Source organism: Lepisma saccharinum, chromosome 23 (assembly GCF_977018435.1).
Source record: "Lepisma saccharinum chromosome 23, izLepSacc3.1, whole genome shotgun sequence".
NCBI classification, from domain to species: Eukaryota; Metazoa; Arthropoda; class Insecta; order Zygentoma; family Lepismatidae; genus Lepisma; species Lepisma saccharinum.
Window position 1 is genome coordinate 50,249,978 of NC_139251.1, and position 23,504 is coordinate 50,273,481.

A 23,504-nucleotide genomic window follows, 5' to 3' on the forward strand; every position below is an offset into this window, starting at 1 on the left:
GAATTTTTACTTGAATATTTGTCTTGTGAGTAGAGTGGCTATAGTTGAGATTACTTTCTGTGTACAGTGGAACCTCAATTCTTTTGTTTTTCAGTGGATCAAGCTGAAAGAACTTAAAATGTGAGAAAATTTTATAACATATTGTTACAAAAAATGAATAAATAATAAATTGAATGTATTATACAGGAAAACGTAAAATCCGGGAATTCAAAATTGGTGTTCCACTGTACATTTTACTTCCCAGATTGTATTTTTTTTATCATTAAAAAAAACGTTTCTTTCAGAGTGTTCATTCCAGATGAGAATTTGGTGTGGTGTCCAGAGAAGTTAATGACAGCTGTTCTAGCACACGCTCACTATTTACCTGACAGTTGGAGAGGCCAAGCACACACACACAGAGTTCGAGACGAATTCTCACAACTCTTTCAGTACAAAGCAGTATGTATCAAGTAAAATACTTACGTAGTTTGATTCAGTGTTAAATGCGGACTTTAAAATTTCTGTTGGAATATTACATAATAGAGAAAAATGGAATGCCACGTATGGATGAAATCAAGGAGTTATTGAACCACAATACACTTCGAACAAGTGTTCTCAGGTTGTCAACCACGTTAAATCAGTGTTAGCTTCCAAGATTTCAAGCGCATACATTGCTTTTATCATCAGGGAATGTAGAATTGAAGACAACTGTAAGATTAAATATGTGACTATGAAGGAGCAGTGCTTGGAAACTGTCTTCTTATTTGTTTGCTCTGGTTCATGGTGTTCTTATTGGCTGATGTTGTGCTTTTATGGAAAGTGGGTTCTAGGCCCCACATCTCTTTTGAGAGTCCTGCTTTCCCAGGGAAGGGCAATGGCTTCTTCTACTAGTTAGTTAGTTATTTTGGTATCTGCAAATAAAATTTTGTGTCCCTCGGTGATGCTGTGTTTTGCTAGCCCTCACTTTTCTGGTTGGAATAATCTGATGTTGCTTTGATGTTTATTGCATATCTGTTCAATGGGGCATTCTGTTTGTTCTATATATGGTGTCCCACACTTGCATGGTATACCAGGGTGACTACTCACTGGGAATTCTGTGTGAATTATTGGCTCCGAGAATTATGCGTGAATTCTGCTTGCATATTTCTCTGTAGACGTGAAAAATTGCAACTTTTATTAATCCAAATCCTATTGAATTTATACATACTTATAAATGAGGCCTGAAGCGAGTTTTCGATATTTTAGTTTTAATTTTTATCGAGGAAGGGAAAGAATGCTGTGCGAAAAATGAAACAGAATTCTCTCAATCTGTTTACTTTGTTAGTGTCCTTTGTGGAGTAATCTGACAAACGGAAGATTATTGCAAGATATCTTGAACATGGTTAGGTAGATTTGAGTTTGAAATTCTTACACAATTAACACTTTTTCACAGATTAGAGTATCCCATAACATTGATGATTGATTTGGTGTTTTAAATCCACTTTATGCACAGTAACGCTAATCGGGACTGGACCTACAGTTTAAAGTGGGATCCGAACCACTATGTGCCTCCACCGGGTATCGAACCCGGGACCCCTTAGTATCCCATAGCATTTTTGACTTGTGTTTGTAGATGTATTTCGAGTCTGGGTATGTGAAATGGCAAATGTAAACTACGGATCTCAAATTAAATGTTTTAAATATACCTTTTAATTAAATTGAATTAGAATTTTTTGATACATTTGAATCACACAGACCCTTTAAATATTGTTTCTATATTTGTGTGTGTGGGTGTTGAGAGGCGGTAATATGTAAGGTTGAAATATAGAGAACATCTGCTTGTAACCTTAAATTTTTGCAAAATTCGCATTGAAAACCAGGAATTATACTTGAATTTTATCACGGTCCTAGAGTAGCCACCCTGTATACGGTATACTCCTGGAATGCGAAGTTCCAGGTATCTTTGACTGAACGGAGTAGAGCCTTGGTTTATAGTGGCGGTCTGTGAATGGCCTTCACCCCGTTCCTGGCAAGAATTCTGCTCAACTTCCTGGAGGTGTGTCCGACGAATGATAAAACTGGTGTAGTGGGGTGTTCCTCTCCTGTGTTGTAACAAGTAGAGGGGCTGTCCAGAGCTGAATCGGTCATTGTAAGGGCCACATCCCCTGTTGCTCCAGATTATGAAGAATAGGCCCTTCTAAGGCCACATTGTTGTCCGTGGTTGGTCTATGCGGAGATGTAACTGCCTTTGTGATCGCCCTGTTGATATCTCTGATGTGGTATCCATTCTGCTGTAGCGTAGTTCTGAGATGAGTGAATTCTGATTGTAGATTCTTTTGGTCTGAAATGGTCTGCCCTGTGGGCTAGAGTGTTCAGAATGTGGAGACGTGCTTTGTGTTGGAAACTATTGGCATTTAGGTACAGGTCAGTGTGTGTGGGTTTTCTATACACGCTATGTCCGAGGGTGTCATCTGATTTTCTGCGGATTAAGATGTCCAGGAATGGGGTACAGCCAGCCATCTTCTTCTATCTCCATGGTGAACTTGATTTTTGAATGGCGGTTGTTAAGGAAATCCAGGACACTATGTATTCCCGGTCGTTCATGTGACCAAATGACATAAGTGTCATCTACATATCTGTAGAAACGGGATGGTTGTTGCAGTGCATCCTTCATGTTCAAAATGTTCCATGTAGAAATTTGCTATAGCCCGTGAGAGTGGTGAACCCATGGCAACTCCATCAGTTTGTTCGTAATGTTTCCCCTTGTAGAGGAAATATGTGGACATAAATATTTGTCACATTGGAACTTCCGGGAAGCCACTTTCCACCAGCCATAGTTGATCTCTTCAGCCTCATGCTCACTTAACACATATTTCCTCTAGTAAAGTAAGAGAAAGACCATATTGGTTTTTTACTTTCTATTTCAATTAATTTACATATGTTGATCTTCTACCTCCTGGATATGCAGATATCTGCAGTTTTGTTGCTTTTTAATTAATATAAACTTATAATTCATGAATGACGTTTTTCTTCTCTTTAATTAAATGTAAAAGTACATAGTTTGTTTGCAGTTACCTGGGTACATAAATTAATTAGGAGGCAAATGATCCAGATTTATATATAACTGGTAAAATCAGAGAACATGCAGATAATGAGTTCTCGTCAGAGTACGAGAAATGCTAGGACACGTGTTAACACATTTAAGACCTCTATGGCATGAGAGTAAACCTAAATAGCTGTTACTACTCTGAGAGTTAATTAAATTTATGTGAAGACTTATGTTAAAGATAAATATAATATACTTGCCATAAGCCATGGGGCCAAATTTCAAAGTTTGAACTGTAGGTTTCATCCTGGTTAGCCTATTACTGTACTTAAAACACACATTTATCGTTGTGATGGTTGTGCATTTTTCAATGATTTTCATTCATGGCATGTTGTCAAGTATTAATATTTTATTGTTTTCTAATTATATGTGACTAATTATACAAGGGACGTTCAAGTCAAACCAGGACTTTTGATTATTATTTTTTATAATAAAGGAAGACATTTGGAAGTATCTTTTATGTACATTAGTGTTTCTCGATGTGACCCCCCCCTACACAAATGCACTCATACCAGCATTTTACTAGTGCTTGTACATGTATACCAGCAATGTAGGAAGATTTGTCAGTACATCTGAGTCATGATCGAACTGCTTGCTTCACCTCTTCATCACTGCTGAGAATCTGGCCTTTTGAGGGCCGCTCTAAGGGTCCAAAGAGTGAAAATTGCTTGGAGCAAGGTCTGAACTGTAAGGGGGGAGTTTGTAATAACACCAAGCCAAGTTCCTGTAGTGTGCATGTGCGTAGTTTGCAGTATGCAGGCATGTCTTGCAGAAACAGAACACCATTAACGATCAAACCAAAGAGCGTTATGCAAAATCTTCATAAGCAAGTTACTCCCATTGCTCACCATTGCTCACAATGTTATAATAATAATAATAATAATAATAATAATATAGTGTTTATTGAGAGGGTGTGTTTTGGCCTCGCGGGCCGTTCTTACAACAAACCCGTGCGGTAATAGTAGACACTTATGTCTTATAAGCAAAGACTTTTACATACGTCTGAGTATGTTCCATTATTCAGAAAAATCTAAAGTGCCAGTTTGACTTGAACGATCCTCGTACATATGACAGAAGTAAATTTGTACTCTGTTAGTGGTGGGCTGATACCACTTCTAACAATGCCAATGCCTGTCCCAATTCTCACAGATACTGATATCAATGCTTGGAAATTGTTACAGTTAAAAGTTGTTCACAATATTGTTTCATATTGATATGTCAGAATTCCACTGCAATTATATACATCAATTTTTATGACAGTTATGCTTTAGTGCAAAATAACTGTAAAGTTTGATCTTTTCATCGTTCCCACATATTTAGAACCAGCAAAATTGTCACATGACATTTCTGTGGTCCATGCAAAATACCGGTATATCTGCTCACCACAATACTGTTGGTAATTTTACTGAATACTTTGTGGGTAATTTTACTGAATATTTTGTTTGGTTTCAGGTTTACCTCATGGAAGAACTTCTTTCGCCTGTTATTACTCCATTCATTCTTTGCTTTCATATACGCTACAAGGCTTTAGATATTGTAGACTTTTATCGTAACTTCACTGTGGAAGTTGTAGGAGTGGGCGATGTATGCTCATTTGCACAGATGGATGTTCGTCGCCATGGGAATCCAACATGGCAGACCTCATTCCATCCTGATGGTCCTCCTCCATCTCAGGCAAATCAGTACACTCAGGTATGTATTTTACCCTCTTGGTGTCCACTTTTCACTTGCTTTTATCTACTGATGTGGTGAAGCTGAATATTTACAGATTCCAGTGTGCTCGCTGATAATTGTTTGGGTCAATCCTGTATTCAATTAATCAATTTTGATATACAGGGTGGGTTAGAAGTAACTAGGCATTGAAAATTTGCTGTAGTTTTTGTATCAATGAAATTTTCTGTACATGTATGTTATAGAATAGGATTACACATGTGCCAGCTCAGAATTCAATGTAGGCACCAGCGGCATCCACCAGCTTCCTCCAACAAACTGGGATGAAATCCATGGTTTTCTGTAGGAATTCCTTTGGATCATTTGTGATAGCATCTCGAATCTGTGCCTTCAATTGTTCCACAGTGTGGGGTTTTGTCTTGTTCACTTCCTCCTTTGCACAACCCCACAAGAGAAAGTCACAGGGCGTGAGGTCTGAACTTCCAACAGGCTATTCGTGAGGTGGTCGTCGTCCCTGCCAACGTCCTGGAAAATTGTGGTCCAACCAGGCCCATATTGTAAGTGCAAAGTGTGGCGGTGCACCGTCTTGCATGAAAACAAGCTCGCCAGTGTTTCCTCAGCAAGATACGATGTAATTGACCAAACATATCCTTGCAACACAGTCAGGGAGCGTTGGCTATTTATGGTGTCATGCAGAAAATATGGACCTGTGACCCTATCAGCTATCATATTGTGAAATTTGTATGCACATATGTAATCCTATTCCATAATGTACGTGTACAGAAAGTTTCCTTGAGATTGCTTAAATATTACAAAAACTACAGCAAAAAAAAAAACACCCTGTACATGATTATTTAACAGAAAAACGGTGAAAAAATTGTACAGAAAAACCCGAATTTTACATTTAATCTTTACGATGCAAACAAAATGTTATAAGATATTCCTGGATTGTATATTTACCTGATTTTTTTTTACCTTGGTCCCTATGAAAAATATAAAATTGACATTGCACTGTATTTGTGTATTAGAAATATCCTTCAACATCGTACACTAAACAGTTTCCACGTATTAATTCAAATGAGCTGCACTTTGAAAGCAGTTTGAGTTTTAAGTCCACTAGATAGGCTAATTGGGACTAGACCTACAGTTAAAAGTGTGATCCAAACCACTATGCACCTCACCAGGTATCAGACCTGGGGTCCCTTGATTAAAAGGAAATGGCGTAGCCACTACACTAGGGATGGGCCGATACCTATAAAGTTCCAATATAAAAAATTTACCGATACCAACAACCGATATTCTACCAATGTGATATAAAATTCTAAATGGTCTTTGAAAAATCTAAATGGCTCATTCTTTGATAAATGTGTATTACCAGATGACTGCAATGCACAAGGAGCTGCATATTTAGAGATTTACTTTTAAGAAAAGTAGGACATGGAGATTGTTTGTTTATATCCATAAAAATTATATCAAAATGGCAGAATATTTTCCTAAATTATATTTATAGATATATCAGATCGGTAAAATAATTGGTAATTTTTACCGACAAACGGATACACCGATATGCCTATATCGGCCGGTACCGATAGAGCAGCAATTAATCTGTCCCATCACTGCACTACACCATTGAGAAAGCACTAAAAACTGCATGTATATGAACATATCCTGTATGAACAAAATTTTGAAAGCAAGAAATTGAATGCCTGAATAATACCAAAACCTGTTCTGACATGCTATTTTCAGCCAATATTCAAAATCAGACTCGTCACATACTAGGTAGAATCCAACAGCAGTGGTGCCAGGTTGGTGTGTGAACATGATTTTTGGCTTGTCACTGAAGTTCTCAGATTCGAATCCCAGCTTGGCCGTGAGTGTTATTTGTGATTGTCCCCTAATCAGTTGTGACACAATCATCACTCACCCTCATCATCATCATAAACTGAAAGTGGCAGAAAAGTGAAGCTAAAATACAAAACTCGTATTCAAATAAATACGAGTATGAGAAACTGCAGGGTGCGGCATTTAATGTTTCTCATTTTCAAAATACCATAACTGATTTATTGCACAAAGAAATTACATGAAATGAACAATGTCAAGCACATTATAGTCTTGGATTTCAGTTCAGACTTTATTTTTTGAACATTACATCCTTGAGATGCTCCCCATTTGTGTCAATACATGTGCTATCTTACTTGTACACTGGCCATTACTCGCTGCAGAGTGTCTGGCTTAACATCAGCAATTTCCTCACGAATAATTTTTTGAGGCTGTTGAGATTAAGAAGGGTACAAGCATATACCTTAGCCTTCAGGTACCCCACAAAGGGAAGTCTGGTACAGTGAGGTCGAGGATACGGAGGGCCACTGAATGTTGCCAAACCTGGAGAGAAGTCACCTGGGGAAAGTTGTACAGAGCATGTTCATCAAATGAAGTGCTGTATGTGATGTGGCTCCATCCTGTTGAAACCACAGGGTCTCCATGTTCAAGTTACATGTCACCTCAGGCAGGAAGATTGTTGTTAGCACGGTGTTGTAATGTTGGGAGTTGACGGTCACTGCAGCACCATTATTGTCCTCGATCAAGTAGGAGCCGATATTTCCCAGCGCTGCAATGGCACACCAGACAACGACCTTAGGACTGGGTAGTGACCGCTCGAAGATTTTGCATGGATTTGAATCAGCCCAATATTGAAAGTTCTGGTGCTTATTTAGTACTTTTTACATAAATGTTTCTGAATTTGAAATATCTGTTGTTGTTTTTTAACTGAAGACAAGCAACCTAACCACAATAACTGAGCATTGCAAGCGTTAGATAGGCCTACATTCTGACTTGTGCAGCTAAGGGTGCCTTGAAATGAAAATGTTTTGGAACCCCTGCTGCATATGAAATTCTAAGCAGATATAAATTTTCAGAATTTGAAATCTGATAGTGGTGTGAGAGTGAGGCCAGCAGTTGATAGGTAAACCCTCAACCTCAAGGGCTGTTGTGTCACGTGTTATTTTATTGTTTTGTTTTTTAAAGGAGAGGAAATTTTTGCTGGCATTCCAGCGAGCCTTAATGCCCTCGGCCACCAAGCTGGCACTGTATAATTGTGGTAACAAGTGCAAAGAGAGTGATTTTGATTATATTAACTGATGAGTATTTACATTTGGTTTCAATTATTTGAACTATCAATCATTAATTAATTAATGTTTGTACATTTCAGGCTGAAGATGGAAAGACTGAACTCTCATTGGTCCATTTTACGTTGACAAATCCCGAGTGGAGACCACCTGCAGAGGCTGAGGACTTCGTAGCTGCTCTGAGGCAACAAGCGAGGATAGATGCAGGTCTCACAGGGGACATGGTGTCCCCTGATGACAATGCTCTCTTCACTTCTCTTCATTCAGTGTCATCATTAGGTGTAGGGGTATGTATTTTCTATTAGTAGAATGTGTTTTCCTTTGCTTCTTATAATCACAAATGAACCGTGGTGTGATATTGCATAAAAAAAGATAAATCTAAAGTGTTCCCCTGTGCATAGCACCATGCCATGAAGGCGTATAGGGGGTGTGGGAGTAACGCCCCACACTTTCTTGATCCGGTCGTGAGTGGGGGTGATGTGATCAGCATCACACCCCTGACCGCCTTTACCCCCCAGGGTTTCCCCCAGGTACCCATGGGTGGGTGCCGGGGCCGCTTCCACCGTTAGAAAAGTTCCCGGATTTGAACCAGCCGGGGATCGAACCCGGGACCTTTAGCATGGTAGTCAGAAGCGTTACCGACTGAGCCACCGCGGCCATGTGTAACCAAATTGTGAGGTCTTTCATCTTTGGTTCTGGGTTTATTCCTAAGATAGCCTCAAGTTTTCCATGGGGATGGCGGTAGTTTGCAGCAGTAATGAGACTTGATGTGCATAATGTAATGAAAATACTGTTTGGCTGGCCTTAAGGCAATTCTGGAAATTTGGCAAAGTTAAATATAAAAACAAACACCCTGTCATGGTCTACAGTTGAGTAAATTTTTATGTTTGAAATCTTATGTTACAATCCAAAAGTTTGGGAAGTCACTGTGATGCCTTCAAAACCGATGCACAATCACCTTCTGTGCCAATGGTACACTTTTGCCAGCATTGGTAAAGCTGTTGGAAGCAGTGCAGGAAGCCATGTGTCAAACCTTCTGTAATACCTCCTGCGATGTTGCTTTCATTTCAGTTTCTGACTCGAAATGACCCCTTGAGATGAGTTTTCAAGTGGGGAAAAGGGTAGAAGTCACGGAGTCTAAGTCCAGTGAATAGGTGAGATTTTCCATGTGTATCCATAAACTCAGCGATGAGTATGGGCTGGTGGGCATGTGCCTTATCATGGAGAAAGTACCATTGTTCACATTGTCACACCTCAGGCTGCTCATGGCGGAGGGACACCTGCAAGTGACATGAAACTTCCACATAGAGCTGTTTGTTTACTGTTCTTCCCTCTGGAATAAATTCTGAATGGACAATTCCTTGAGAATCAAAGAAAGCCATGAGCAAGACTTTCCCTTTGCACTCACAGGTCGACTAGAATGCTCATTATGGGCAATGGATTCTTGGCCCTCTTTAAACTGCCGATGCCACTCGAATACTTTTGAGCGTGCCATTGTAAACTTACTGTATACTGTCCTTAGCATAGTGGAAGTCTCTGATGACTTTTTTCCCCAAACAATGATAAAATGTAATGTCTGTACACAGCTCTTGAAAATCCATGTTTCTTACTTCACAGCAGCACCACAACTAACAGTAGTAGAATGTGTCTCCATTCTCTGCTACCTCGCTGTCCTCATAGAATCTGTTGTGATTACAGAGGGTAGAATGCATTTCAGTTGCAGTTACTTTCCCGGCATTCTAGTGCTTTTGCGGGTGCATGTAGTAGTCCCCGAATTATTGATTGTATATTGACTATATGAATCCAGCTAACAAAAACATCCCTTACACATGTACCGGAATTTTGTCGGAATTGTTATCAGCGAGGATATTGGCACGGATTTTGCACACACACCAATAAACTTGGGGTTCTCACTGATACCTTGGAGGAGGAGCACGAAGTGATGGACAAAGCCTGAAAACTAAGATGGCTGCTCCCTCTACTTTACAAAACAACTTATTCCTTGACACAGCTAAAATTTATGACGGGGGGGGGGGGGGGTCCTTGTTTCCATTGCCTGAGAGGTTGGCACAACTGCCAATTTGTTGAGGGGAGCTCCCACTGCACGTTAACCTGTTGGTGGTCATTCAAAAAATGTATAGTGCAGGGCCACGTGTGCATCTGTGCCATTAACCCCCATTGATTTTTGGTCCTAATGATATCAGTGTCAGTCGACACTGATTTTTTCAGTGTGTGTGCAAAGTGCTATTTAAATGTTACATCCATTACACTAGAATGGGCTTATGAATAAAAAAAAAAGGTAAAGGTAAAGTGTTCCCCTGTGCTTAGCACCACGCCATGAAGGCGTATAGGGGGTGTGGGGGTAACGCCCCACACTTTCTTGATCCGGTCATGAGTGGGGGTGATGTGATCAGCATCACGCCCCTGACCGCCTTTACCCCCCAGGGTTTCCCCCAGGTACCCATGTTATTCGACGCTGGGTGGGCGCCGGAGCCGCTTCCACCGTTAGAAAAGTTCCCGGATTTGAACCGGCCGGGGATCGAACCCGGAACCTTGAGCATGGTAGTCAGACGCGTTACCGACTGAGCCACCGCGGCCACCAGTGGGCTTATGAATAGAGCATTTAATGGTTTCAACTTTCCAATACAACTTTTGATCACCACTATCCACCAGGTGTCACATTGCTATGAGCCATTACAACATGTTGTACTCTTATGTGACATCATACAGTTCAATTTGATCGGTTCACATGAAACTTATTAACAAATATTAGCCAAAACTGTAAATGGTAACTAAAATGCAAATTTGAAAGATTGTGTCAGTTAATGTATTTAGCAATTTGTCTAGATCTGTCTTTTATAGTTTGTTAACGTCAAGCATGTAATGCTGTTTATAAGTGGAAATTGATTACAACATATACAGAGTATCCCAAAATAATGTTTACTCCCTTTGAACATGACTGGACTTAACACTGTTTTTAACCAATTTAACACTGTTAGATTTCTGCCTGTGGGGAACTATGAAGAACAATGTGTATCACAGAGCCATAGACGTTGGATGACATGTGACATGTGATTGAGACTACTTATGTTTTCCTCGTGGAAACCATATCTGCTGTTTTCTCGATCTGTTCAGTGTTGCAGATGTTGGATTGTTGCCAATGGCAGTCTTTTTGAACATCTATAACTTTAAGGCATGTGACACCATAAACAGTTCATAATTGCTAGTGTTTTCAGAGAGTGTAAACATATTTTAGGACATTCTGTATAATGTACAATATACAATAAAACGAGCTACACAGGGCAGAAGACCTTTAATTGCTGTTTATTTACATCTACATTTGTATGCCATACCACTTACAAGTCTATCAGCATTTGGAGATGTTATGCCATAATGTTGGAACAGTGTCACTTTTGTATTTTTGTATCTCTTCTGCAGTTCAGCGGTCTGGTGGCCAGCCTACTGCGAACCCCTTTCTTAGCTAGATCTCAACTAGGCCCTCAGGGATACCAGCCGAACGAAGAAGAGCGGCAGAATGCTCGCGATTCCCCCATGGCCACATCGACTGTTGCGGGAGGTGCTTGCATCAGAGGAGGCCTCAGTCGTGCAGAGGGACCGCTCCAAGGCTCGGAAAGGGGACTATTGTACAGGTACATGCTCTTCTCTCATATTACCAAACTGACTGGATAATTGTCTATTCTTCTCCCATGCTTTCCTTGTTTGTTATTTTACTCTCTAGGAATAACAGTGCCATTTACCGTAAAGACTTCAATAATATGACATTTTTGTGAACACCTGGTTAACGACCAACCTGTATATTGTAAGCAAAAAAAGTGCCAGCCGTGGATCCACAGGGAGGGCGATGGGGACAGTCACCCCTCCCGAATACTCACAATAGGTGTTTGCATACATTATGTTTAATCTATATTTTGTTTGAGTTTCATTAGTATAAAACTTTATGGATGGTTGTTATGGATATTTTGTAAATATTGCAATACGGAATGTCAGTTATCATTATTATTTGTTCCTAATTATGAAATAACGATCCTAATGGTTTATGCATATTAGGGATGGGACCGATTAATCGGTACTCTATCGGTATCGGCCGATATGGGCATATCGGTGTATCAGTTTATCGGTAAAATTACCGATTATTTTACCGATCCTATATATCAATAAATATCTGATAATTTAGTGCAAAATTCTGCCATTTTGTTGTAATTTATGGATAATCTCCATGCCCTAATTTCTAAAAAAGTAAGTGTCTAAATATGCAATTTCTTTTTCACTGCAGTCACCTTGAAACACACATTTATTAAGGAGGTCAATGAACCTTTCAGGTTCGTCAAGGACCATTTCTAATTTTATATCGGATCGGTAGAATATCAGTTATCGGTAAATTTTATATCGGTATCGGCCAAAATTTCATATCGGCCCATCCCTAATGCATATATTTAACATATTCCTGGTTCATCAGGGGTGATATGAGAGAAAAGGCCCTTGTTTCTTCATTTCCACACATTTCGTAGTATCTTTATACTGTTAGGTTTATCTCGACAATGGAAAGATAAAGTAATGATGGAAGAAAATAATAAACATTCTTTACTTATCCAGGATTTGGACCAAATATCCATAGTTTTGCTCTGTGCACATTATTCCTTATAGATCACAGAGTAGTGCTATATATTGTTTACATAAAAGCTATGGAAATATTGGTTGGAATGGAATTCTGTAGAAAAATCCTCCCCCCCTCCCCCTCCCCCCAGTGCCATTCCTGGATTCGCCACTGAAAAGAGCTAAGTAGCTGAAGTCCAGTTTAGACATATACTTACTTTTTTAGCTACTGAAGCTTTCGCCACATTATGCTTCTTCAGGGGTTGAGACAAGAATAGTCAAAATTTAAAACATGGGAATGTAAGTTGGGTTTGAAAGGATGAAAAATAGAAGGTTAAAGACTGTGCAGTGTGCATTGTGCACCCTGTCACTGCTTCCTACTCCATCCCAGGCTGTCAACTTGCAATAAAAACCTTCTGCCTAGACAATGTTGATGACAAGTGGTCAAAGTGTGACATTTAACCTTTAGACTTCCGAGCAGGTTTATGACCACCGAATTTCAATGGAAAAAAGATAAAAATCTGGAGTTTGCCCCCTCTTCTCCCGCTATTTTGGGGAGAAGGCGTGAACTTTAGTATTCTTTTCAAAGAATGGACATTTCTCAAGAGAATGAAACATGTTTCATGTTCTTGGGTGTCATACAAGTTGAATAATAAGTCAAAATGTTTTTTTTATTTTATTATTTTATTTTTTTACGAAAAATAGGTAATTTACATTTTTGGAGGAAAATTGTTATAACTCGGGCACTATGGAATGCCGAACCGAGGAAGGAGGGTTTGGGGGGCGTGATCCTTGAATTTCAATGGGAAAAAAAACATACAAATCTGGAGTTTGCCCCCTCTTCTCCCGCTATTTTGGGGAGAAGGTGCAAACCTTAGTATTATTTTCAAAGAATTGATGTTTCCAAAGAGAATGGTGCCATACAAGTTGAATAAAGAGCCAAAGTGTGAAATTCTGTTCGGAAATGTGGCATGATATGTTGCGGAGTGGGGGGGAAGGGGGGGAGGCTGGTCATCAATGTGAATTTCCCAGGCTTGCTCCAGACCTGTGTCAGAGTTTCCACCCAAACATAAGAGTATGAAGGTCCAAAAAGCACATTCATTTCATAATCAGCACCCTGATACCATATGGTATCATTGGGCCAGTACGACTTTACTCTGATGATACCATATGGTATCATCGGGGGAGTAAAGGTTAAATTTTTTTGGTGTACTGTTCTTTATGCACTTTTATCAGTTATGTCATGTGATAAAGTGAAAGAAAGAAACACTGTACCATGTTATTGTTTGAAAAGATCTGACTGCATTGTCATTACAGGGATAATTTATGAAGAATTACTCTCACGTACTTGCAGATGTTCTATCCTGTAGATTCTTGGAACAAGTTTAACTCCTTTTCCACAAAACCACAATTATCCCTGTCAGTGGATGAGACAACAGATACTTTTTTTGAAGATGTCATGATTTAGTTCTTTCAACGAGACTCTGTTGTAGAAATGAATGTCTTGTTTTCAGGGCAGTTGGAAGAAATTATTTGAGGGTAGGAAAACATATGTAAGGTGATGAGCAAGATCAAATGAGTGGGCTGGATGTGGCAGCGTTTCATAGCCACTTTCCTTTTTGCAACGTCCGACATGTGAGCCAGAGCATTGTCTTGAAACAGTCTCATACATCTAGACAGCATGCTACTTCCTCACATGTTCAGTTGTAAAGCAGCAAAAATGGCAAAGAGACAGGTCTGCAATTTGTAGTTTTTGGCCACATATCAAACTTCTTTCTCTGTTTCATCTGTAATCATGTGTGAAAATACCCAGTGTGCTGCTTTCAATAGGGGTGCGTTCCATTTCCTTCAGACTAATCATTAAGACTTTCTATGTTAAGTAACTTTAAAGAAATATTATATATATTTTAGGCATGTAACGGGCCTCATATACCTGGTGAAACTAGTTCTTGTAATGACTTGAAGAATGCACGAGGCAAAAGTGTCAGTCACGGTGTTTTGTTTGTGAAAGTTTCTACATGGCATCCAGTGGGAGATCAGTTCTTCTAGCAGAAGAAAACTCTTGCAGATGTTCTTGCACATTTGCATCACCTTTTAAGAACAGTTAGGGCACACTCATCTTGTGCATGTTGCTTCATATCACTCCCTGTTCAAATTATTCATATATTTTGTGGGAGAAGGACCTTGCACATTGTACAGAAATCAGCTTTAGGAATGCCATAACGAACTTCACAATCTTCGTATAAAGAGTCATGGAATGACCAATTGTTGAACACGTTCAATTTGTGGTGACTTTGGGAACACCCACAATCTAATTCAGTAAATATGAGTGCAAGACTGTATTTTTTTACATGCATGTAGGCATATAAAGTGGAACCTCGATTTCGCGTTTTTCAGGGGACCAAGCTGAAAAAACTTAAAATGTGGGAAAATGTTGGGACAATGAAAACTGAATGTATAATGGGGGAAAATGTAAAATCCGGGAACAAAGTCAGGGTCCCACTGTATGCATCTCTTTAATTTCCATGTATGTGTATGGTTAAGTGAAAGAAATGGCTGTGTACTTCGCCATTCAAAGCAAGGTAATAATAATAATAATTTACACAAATTATAATGTCTCTGCAATGACCCTCATGTGTGTGTGTAGAAAGCTGCAAGCAGATAGCTTACTCCGTGTTCTCTTTTTTCAAGTTTGCATCAGGGTGGAGCGTCGCTCGGTGCTTCTGTGTTCGGATCAGGTCCAGAAGCGAACAGGCTCGGACTTCCCGAAGAAGAGGTGCCGCTTGAGTACACGGCAGCTGACATGAGTCTCAGCACACTCTACCTCCACGAACTGCATCATCGACAGGTAAGAAAACTCTTTACTTCCTCCTTATTGTTTGCAATTTCATAACCATGTAATGCTGAATTTGAAATGTGTATTGGCCAGACCAAGCATGGTTAATTTCAGGTCCAGCTACATTATTATTATTATTATTATTATTATTTACAAGCCTGCAGCATTATCGACAGTGTGCAATGATTTAGTGATTAATTACAATGTACATAATTCAGTATTGTACTGTAACATTGCCATAACTTGTGTTTTTCTGTCAAGCTAGGAACCTTGATTTTTTTTCTAATTGTTCTTGTATGTACGCATTGTTTGCATTGTTGAATTATTTCTCTTGTAAACAATTGTTACGAGCATAAAAACATAATTTGTTGTGACATTTCAGGAGAACTCACGCTTCCTTCATCAGATATTTATTTTAAATTTGATTCTTTTTTGTTTAAAAGTTTTTAACCAGTGTTATAACTGTTATAATTTAATCAAACGTAAAATAAATGTCTGATGAAGGGAGCGTGTGTTCTCCTGAAACATCACAAGAAATTGTGTTTTTATGTTTGTAACAACCATAAACTACAAAGGAAATAAAGCTAATTTTTTTTCTAATGCAATAACAGTGGAAAATGTTAATTGTTACAAAAACTTGTTTTTATATTTGCATCAACACATTTTGAAAGGATTTATCATGCCCACTAAATCCTAAAACAACACAAATTTTGTATAATACATAATTGCTGTACTTTTATTACAACTTTACCCAATTGTGTACTCAAATAATTAATATTCTTAAAAAAATGAAGCATTCACAGATATAACTTTAATTGAAATTTACATGTAGATTGATTCATACTGGACTTTTTGGTCAGTTACCTATTATTAAAAAAAACTTCAATTATGTTAATAATTGTCAACATACCTGGCTATATTGATTCAACTGAGTGAATTTGATGGCATTATCTTTTTAAGAAATTCTCTTGGAGGTTTTTTATTAACAAGTTTGCATAAAATTGTATAGAATGGTTAAGGAATTATGTACTTAGTAAGGAAGCTTTAAAAACCATCTGAAATGCTTGGGAATTTGTGCATTTGGTGAAGAATTGAGCTGAACAGAAAATGCAAGTTTTAACAAATATAACATCAAAAAGTAAAAAAAATTAACAATGATTATAGAAAGATTAAAAAGGATCAAGGTCCCTACTTATAGTGCATAACTACAGTGCATCCATAAAATCCCTTTCGAGTTGCTGAGTTGCATTACATGTAAATTATTATCTTTTTGTGTAGTGTACAGAAACTCTCAAAATTTCTAGTTACCTGACTGCATATACTTCAGTATGAACGTTCGCAGAATGGAGAATATTTAAATAATATTTGTAATCTTCCCATGCTCTGTAGAGCATACATACATCAATAAATGTTGTATTTTCCATGAACCTCTCTGTGGATCAGCACTTCCACTAACTGTTGAATTGTAAGCTATATTCTTCACATAACTCCATGAGAGATAGTCCAGTGATTTTCTGCTGATAGATGGGTGGCTGCGTAGGATTGAGTATGTTATGCTTCTTGAATCCATAGCTTCAACATTCATTCACAAGCAATTGTACAGTCTTCCCAATGGCATAGTGGTAAATCTGTCACCTTGTAATCAATAGTCCCGGGTTCAATTCCTGGTGGAGGTGCATTGCACAGTGGTTTGAATCTCTCTTTAAACGGCAGGTCCTGTCCCAATTAGCCTAACTGAGAACAGAGTGGACTCAACCCTTAGATGACGGAGCATGTTTTGCCAGTAAACTTGCCAACGACAGAGGCGTTTTCAGTGCAAATTTTAAACTTCCGCATGTTTTTAAATAAAATTTTATATCTCTAGAACTAAGAACGCTAGAGTTACAAATTATACCTCATTTTGTTCATTACACATGGGGCTATAAGGCTATGCTATAAAAACCAAATGTTCCATTATCAGGTAGTAGAAGAAGTTACGAAATTTGAAATTCGTTGGATCCCCATGCTAGCAACGCTGGGACAAAGAGGTACAAAATGTGACCTACATATTGTCTGATATGTTTTTCATTATTGTGGAAACAATTGCGCACATATTGCAGATACTTTCCAAGAAAAAGTATTTTCAAATGGAAAGCAAGAAAAATCGAACGTGATTTTCAGAGGGCTGCCCCCCCTCCCAAATATAACAAAAATGAATTAATTAAACCTTACTAATTGCTAATTACACACCTCAAGACTCATGCAGAACTCAAAATATATTATCTTGTCATTATCCCAGACACAGTATGTCCAAAAAAGTCGCATACTATGAAGAAAAGCTCCTTATGTCAATATGTCACAAGCCGGCATTTAAGGGTTAAACAAGCAAACTGTAAGCTTGGTAGCCAAGTGCATTACATGGTTGCAATTTGATCTCATCACTAAAGTTCCCAAGTTCAGATCTCTGGATAGGCATGAGTGTTCTTTGTGAGTTTCCCTCCAACAGTTTCATCCAATCACCACTCTTTCCCATCGTTTCAATTGGCCAAAAGTTATGCACATGCAAGTACAAGGGTTGAAGCATAAGTTATGGCTTTTTTTTTGCGAGATGCAGGACCGACACAAAAATTTGAAATATACAAATGGAGGATGACACTTTATGGAATTGAACAATATATGAACAAGGCAGTGTACCAGGGTTTAGTAAGTAGGTGCCAATAACAACATTAAGAAAAAGTTACATTGTCAGCACAAAACACAAGAGATGAAAACAAAGTGCCCTATGAACCCTCAAAGGAGTCCCTGAGAACGTCCACGACACGCTGCCACAATGTGGGAGATGGCTTCAGACTGAGAGGAAATTGCCATCTCCATGAAATGTACTATGTCCTGATTCACACCTAAAGATGCCTCCCACATGTGAGAAACCATCTCCTACATCATTGGAAACATGTTGTGGATGCTCTGGAGAACTACTTTCAGGATTCATAGGGTGCTTTGTTTACACCTCTTTTGTTTTTGTGCTGCCAATATAGCCTTGTAACAATCCTTTTTTTAATTTATGTGTATATATATATATATTTGGCACTTCCCTACCAAGTCAACCCATGACCTGCGTTGTTATTTAAACAATTAAATGATCCTGAACATTACTCTTGTTCGGCAACCATTGTTCCCACTTTATATTTGCCACATCATGTAAAGGAAGTTCTTCAGATTATTTTCATCAATTTGACACAAGAAACTGTCTTACATCCTGTGCTGAAAAATTATTATTTTATAACAGGTAACGGTTCGCGAGCTTAAATATTTTGATGTTTATACATGTGCTGTTACCATACATTCATAAGTAAGGAAACTTAGAAATTACTTAAGGCAAGGAGGGACAATTTCCCCTAGGTCTTTCTCGCTGGGACAGCTGCTGATCACTTTTGCCAACTTTGCTCTTTTGGAGCCAGATCTGGCTCTTTCGTGCACTCGTTTGACTGTGAACTGTGGCACCCGCCCTCGGCCCCACTATGATGCCACCACTGGCTCCGGCCCATAAATACCAACTTTTGCATGAGTGTACATTTTGCACGTGACGTGATATTCGTATAGCTATAGGCTGCGTCACCCACCTCTTCTTTCCTCCCCATGTATTTTTATATATAGCGCTGTCGCTAAGATGAAGATGACAATTTTGTTATCTGGGAACCCTTTATTTTCGATTTTATATTGACATCATTGGATTATTGAGATGGGTGATGCCGCCAAATCTAGGCGGTGAAAACTAAGAATAAATTGCCATCACTTTAAAGCTAACGGTAATAGCAGCACCCTCACCCCTCTTGACAACTAAAATTACCCTAGTAGGCACTTTATGCAGCCTTCGTTAATCTAGCTCCTTGAAAGTCCTCTTTAGCTATATTAATGGTGAAATTTAGCTCTATTATGCACATCAGGTTTGGCAACACTGCCAGGATGGCCGTAGGAGGCAATTAGAAATGCACTAGGCTTATGGGACCATTATTTTATTCGTTCTCTCGGGAATATCAAACATCCGATGACGTAGAAAAGTACATGGATGGAAAAAGGACACGTTGAACTATGTCATAGTAGTAGGAAAAGTCGAAACTCCCATTTGATGAGCCGTAACTTGAAGTTGAAGTTGATGTCCCATAAGGAATACATGGGATTCCGTAAATACTAATTCATCATATTTTTCAAAAATTCGTATAAGGCTTAATAACCAACTTAGGAAACTGCTTCCACTTGCCACATGGGGAGAAATTCATACTCTTTATTTCTGGCGGAGATCTTTTTAGTAGCATTGCTCATTCCGACGATATTGGAATAAATGCATGCCTGGTGCGTAATTGTCCCTCTTTGCCTTAACTGTTCACTGCAAGAAGAATCATTTTACACACCATACTTTTTCAAAACCAGTGGGATTTTATGAAGACACTATAAGTTGCACAAAGAATTTGCATACTGTAGTGGTGGAAACTCGATAATGCAAGTCAGTACAATTGTCCATTTATATTGCATGGTAGAAAATAGATGCCAACATGCTGCACTCTCCTTCAATTGTTTTTTTTATTATTTTACTAATACTGATAACCATATTTTATACACAAAAATTTTATATCCTTAACTGTGTGCATAAATGAATGCAAATCCCAAATCTTAAATGTTGAGGTAAGCTTTCCCATCCAAACAACATTTATCTAAGACCAGCGACCCTTACATTGGCTGTGTTCAAAGAGAAAGTAATACACTGGGAGCTTGATTTTATGTGTTCCAAGTGCTGCGATAACTCAGTCGTTAGGGTGTCTGACTACCATGCAAGAGACCCGGCCGGGTTCGATCCATGGTGGGGGAGAACCAGGATTTTTTCCACCTGTTCAAGAGGCTTCGGCGCCCAGCCAACGTCGTACAAAGTGGGTACGTGGAGGAAACTCTTGAGGGTAAAGGTGGCCAGGGGTGCGATGCTGATCACATCACACCCACCTTCGGCTGTGATCAAGAAAGTGTGTGGCCCTAATTCTACACCCCCTATATGCCTTCATGGAGTGGTGCAAAACACGGGAGCACTTTACTTCTTCACTTTTACAAGTAAATAAGGTGAAGGAACTTAAAATATGGATATACGTAAAATCTGGAAAAAATGTATAATGTTTTGATATATTGGAACCATAAAGGTCCAATATATAATGGGGGAAAATATAAAATTAGAGTGACCTGTATTTTAAGAACTAACAGGTTGATCTTTTTACACAAATGTTAACACTTTATGAGGGAAAGGGGAAGGTAATGGTTGAATTCCCCTTTTGAGGTTCCTGAATATGACACTATTAAATTATTCTGGTTGAGACACTAAGTACTGTAATGTTAAATAATAGTTACAAAGCTGGAAATATGCACCATGTGCTCGTGTTAGAATGTTACTGAAAGAAGAATAAATATAATGCTTAGTGACTGTGTTACCTGCTTGCAATTGCTTGAATTGTTCTGTCCATCAGGGAGAAAAGATTCAGCTGTGCTGGTCATCATAGATAACTGAGAGCATGAGTACAGAAGGCCAATTTGCTCATTTGGCCTGCTGTACCCACACACAAGACTTTCATGAGGTTGAGTTGACTCCTGTCACTACACTTTAATCTCTCTCGAAAACTGATGAAACTTTATACACTTGCTCTAAATTATTTGACATAATAATGGTAAAGTAACAGTTTTGTGAGTTAGTTGTGTTGGGAAGTGTCTCAAGCATGCATACGGTCATGTTGATCATATTTCTTTCATATTTTATAGCTGTAGAGATTTCCACACCTTACTGCATGTGTTTTGTATATTTTAACTACTGTATTTCACTGCATAAGCATCAGATTTTATGCCAGTGCATTATAGTATTTACCAGTCTCGCACCAACATCTCACTCCCTGAAAACGGTCTTTCCATACTGTTCAGCGAGCGCAATCATTGATTGATTGATTTGGTGTTTTTAATCCACTTTATGCACAGTAAGGCTAATTGGGACTGGACCTACAGTTTAACATGAATCCGAACCACCATGTGCTTGTACTGGTTATGAGAGCGATCACTTTCAACTTTAACCCTGAGAATATTTTTTATATTTAACTATAATCAGAAAAGAGCCACGATGATCTAGTAGGTGTGGCATCTAACTGCCACACAGGAGACCCGGGTCAGAATTTTTCTGCATAAGGTAACTCTGGAGCTCACCCAGCCTCAAATCAATGGGTACCTGGGGTGGTCGGTGCATGGTGCTGATCACATTGTATCCAAAATGATCAAGATCAAGAATGTGTGGGGCCCTATCCCCCCACATTCCCTAAATGTGCCTGCATACCATGGTCCTACATGCATGAAGAACTTTACCTTCACACATTAATGTATCACTGGCAGATGAACTTCACAGTGTAGCTAGTGCTTGAAGATGCAAGTCTTTCCATACCACTCAACTTACTCAGAGCAGCTTCGCCTGTCCATCAGCTCCTCTTGCATCTATGGCTCTTCTTTGGGTTCAGTGACAATACTGTCTCTAAACAAACCACACAAATATTAGAAATACACTGACAACATGCATGTTCCAAGAATTCTGGGCTCATGGCTCACTCCATATGCCACTGGTGAATGCATTGCTTCCCCGTTTACCTTTTAAGAGGCATGACAAACCATAATTATACAGTGTGCTGATTATGTGATGATAAGTTATAAAAACATTTTTGGACTTAAAAGCAGGTGTGATGATTATGCAGTGAAATAGTATTTGCAAGTGATGTTGCATTTGGATTATAATGATAATTTTGAAAAGCAGGAATTACTATTTGAAATTTTTGCTTGAACCCTTAGTAATGCATTTTTAGTTTTAATGTCGTGGTAAATTTAGAAATGTTATGAAATTTATTACTTTTGTCTCAATGTGTAGAAACCCAGTTTATCAGAACTTTCAGTATTTTTGTTGTAGTTATTCTTTTAACTTGAATCTGTCTTATCTTAGGGTTTGTATTAGGACTGAGACGATATCATTTTGAACCAATACCAATACTTAAAAGTTGTAACAGTTCAAAGTAGTTCATAGTACCGTATTTACTAATGTATAATGCACACTTTTTTCCAAAATCTTTGTCACCAAAATCTGTGGTGCGTATTATGCACGGAATAATTCGGACAGCCAACATGAAACCGTACATGGTCATTCCATGATTTTGTGACACCTGCATTGATTTTTTGTGTTTACGGAACCCTATCATGTTATATATCGTTGTAAATCTTAAATTCTGTAGTTTCTGAATATGAAAACAGTATTCCATTCAAGATGGCGACACTAACGTGCAATGCAGTTGAAACGAACTCATCACAAAATGAAGGAACATTCGGATTTTTATGGTACTTTGGATGAACGAAAAGATAAGGAAAAAGAAGATAATAATTAAAAGGTATTACTGGCCAAATAATATGACATATTTGGAGTGTGTAAATGCCTTAATGGAAGAAACCATTTGCTGCTAACTGCGAATTTGAATGTCCAGAATGCACCTCCTATATATGTTACGTTAGTCATGCAAAAAGTATATATTTTGAAGTTTTTCCTTAGAGAAAGTGAAGAGGGAACTAGCAAAACTGCATATAAAATTCGAAAGGTCATGTCCCACAATTTTTCACATTGTAATGTAATGTTCTGTTACACTAACAAAAGCAGTCCGTTCTGGTAGAATTCATGCATGCAACTCCTACAACTAAGAAAGTCATTTCTTGCACCTGAATTATACTGTGCATTATATACGAGATAAAATTGTTTTTGTCACTTTTCCCTATCAAAAACCAGGGTGTGCATTATACATGCATGCGCATTATACACGCGTAAATACGATATGTATACATTTTACATTGCAACTATATCATAGTAATCTGCCAGAGTTTTGCATTAAAACAATCATAATTTCACATGAGACAATCATTTAATTTCAAAATCTATTTCCTCCCACAATGTTGTTGTAAAAATAATGAAATGTATGCATTTTGCATAATGTCCAGGCATTTTTACAGACTTACTGAGACACGCAGACTCTGGATAATTACCAGCCCATATTGAATTCCAACCAATATTTTCTGATATTGATACCTCTTGTATCGACTGATATTAATATTTCTGCATCAGCTCAGCCCTAGTTTATAGTAACCAGTATGACAAATTATTTCTTTTCATTAG

General features: G+C 38.5%; 1 protein-coding gene across 2 annotated transcripts in view; it reads left to right on the forward strand.

The window, feature by feature from the left end:
* Atg9 (autophagy-related protein 9) overlaps positions 1 to 23,504 on the forward strand; it is a 74,667-nt gene that overhangs the window by 38,870 nt on the left and 12,293 nt on the right. For both annotated transcript variants that reach the window (XM_083109986.1, XM_083109987.1), the window contains exons 10-14: positions 285 to 438; positions 4,517 to 4,756; positions 7,944 to 8,147; positions 11,299 to 11,510; positions 15,166 to 15,322. In XM_083109986.1, coding sequence (XP_082966112.1) covers positions 285 to 438; positions 4,517 to 4,756; positions 7,944 to 8,147; positions 11,299 to 11,510; positions 15,166 to 15,322 — 967 coding nt within the window. The remainder of the gene's footprint in view (positions 1 to 284; positions 439 to 4,516; positions 4,757 to 7,943; positions 8,148 to 11,298; positions 11,511 to 15,165; positions 15,323 to 23,504) is intronic.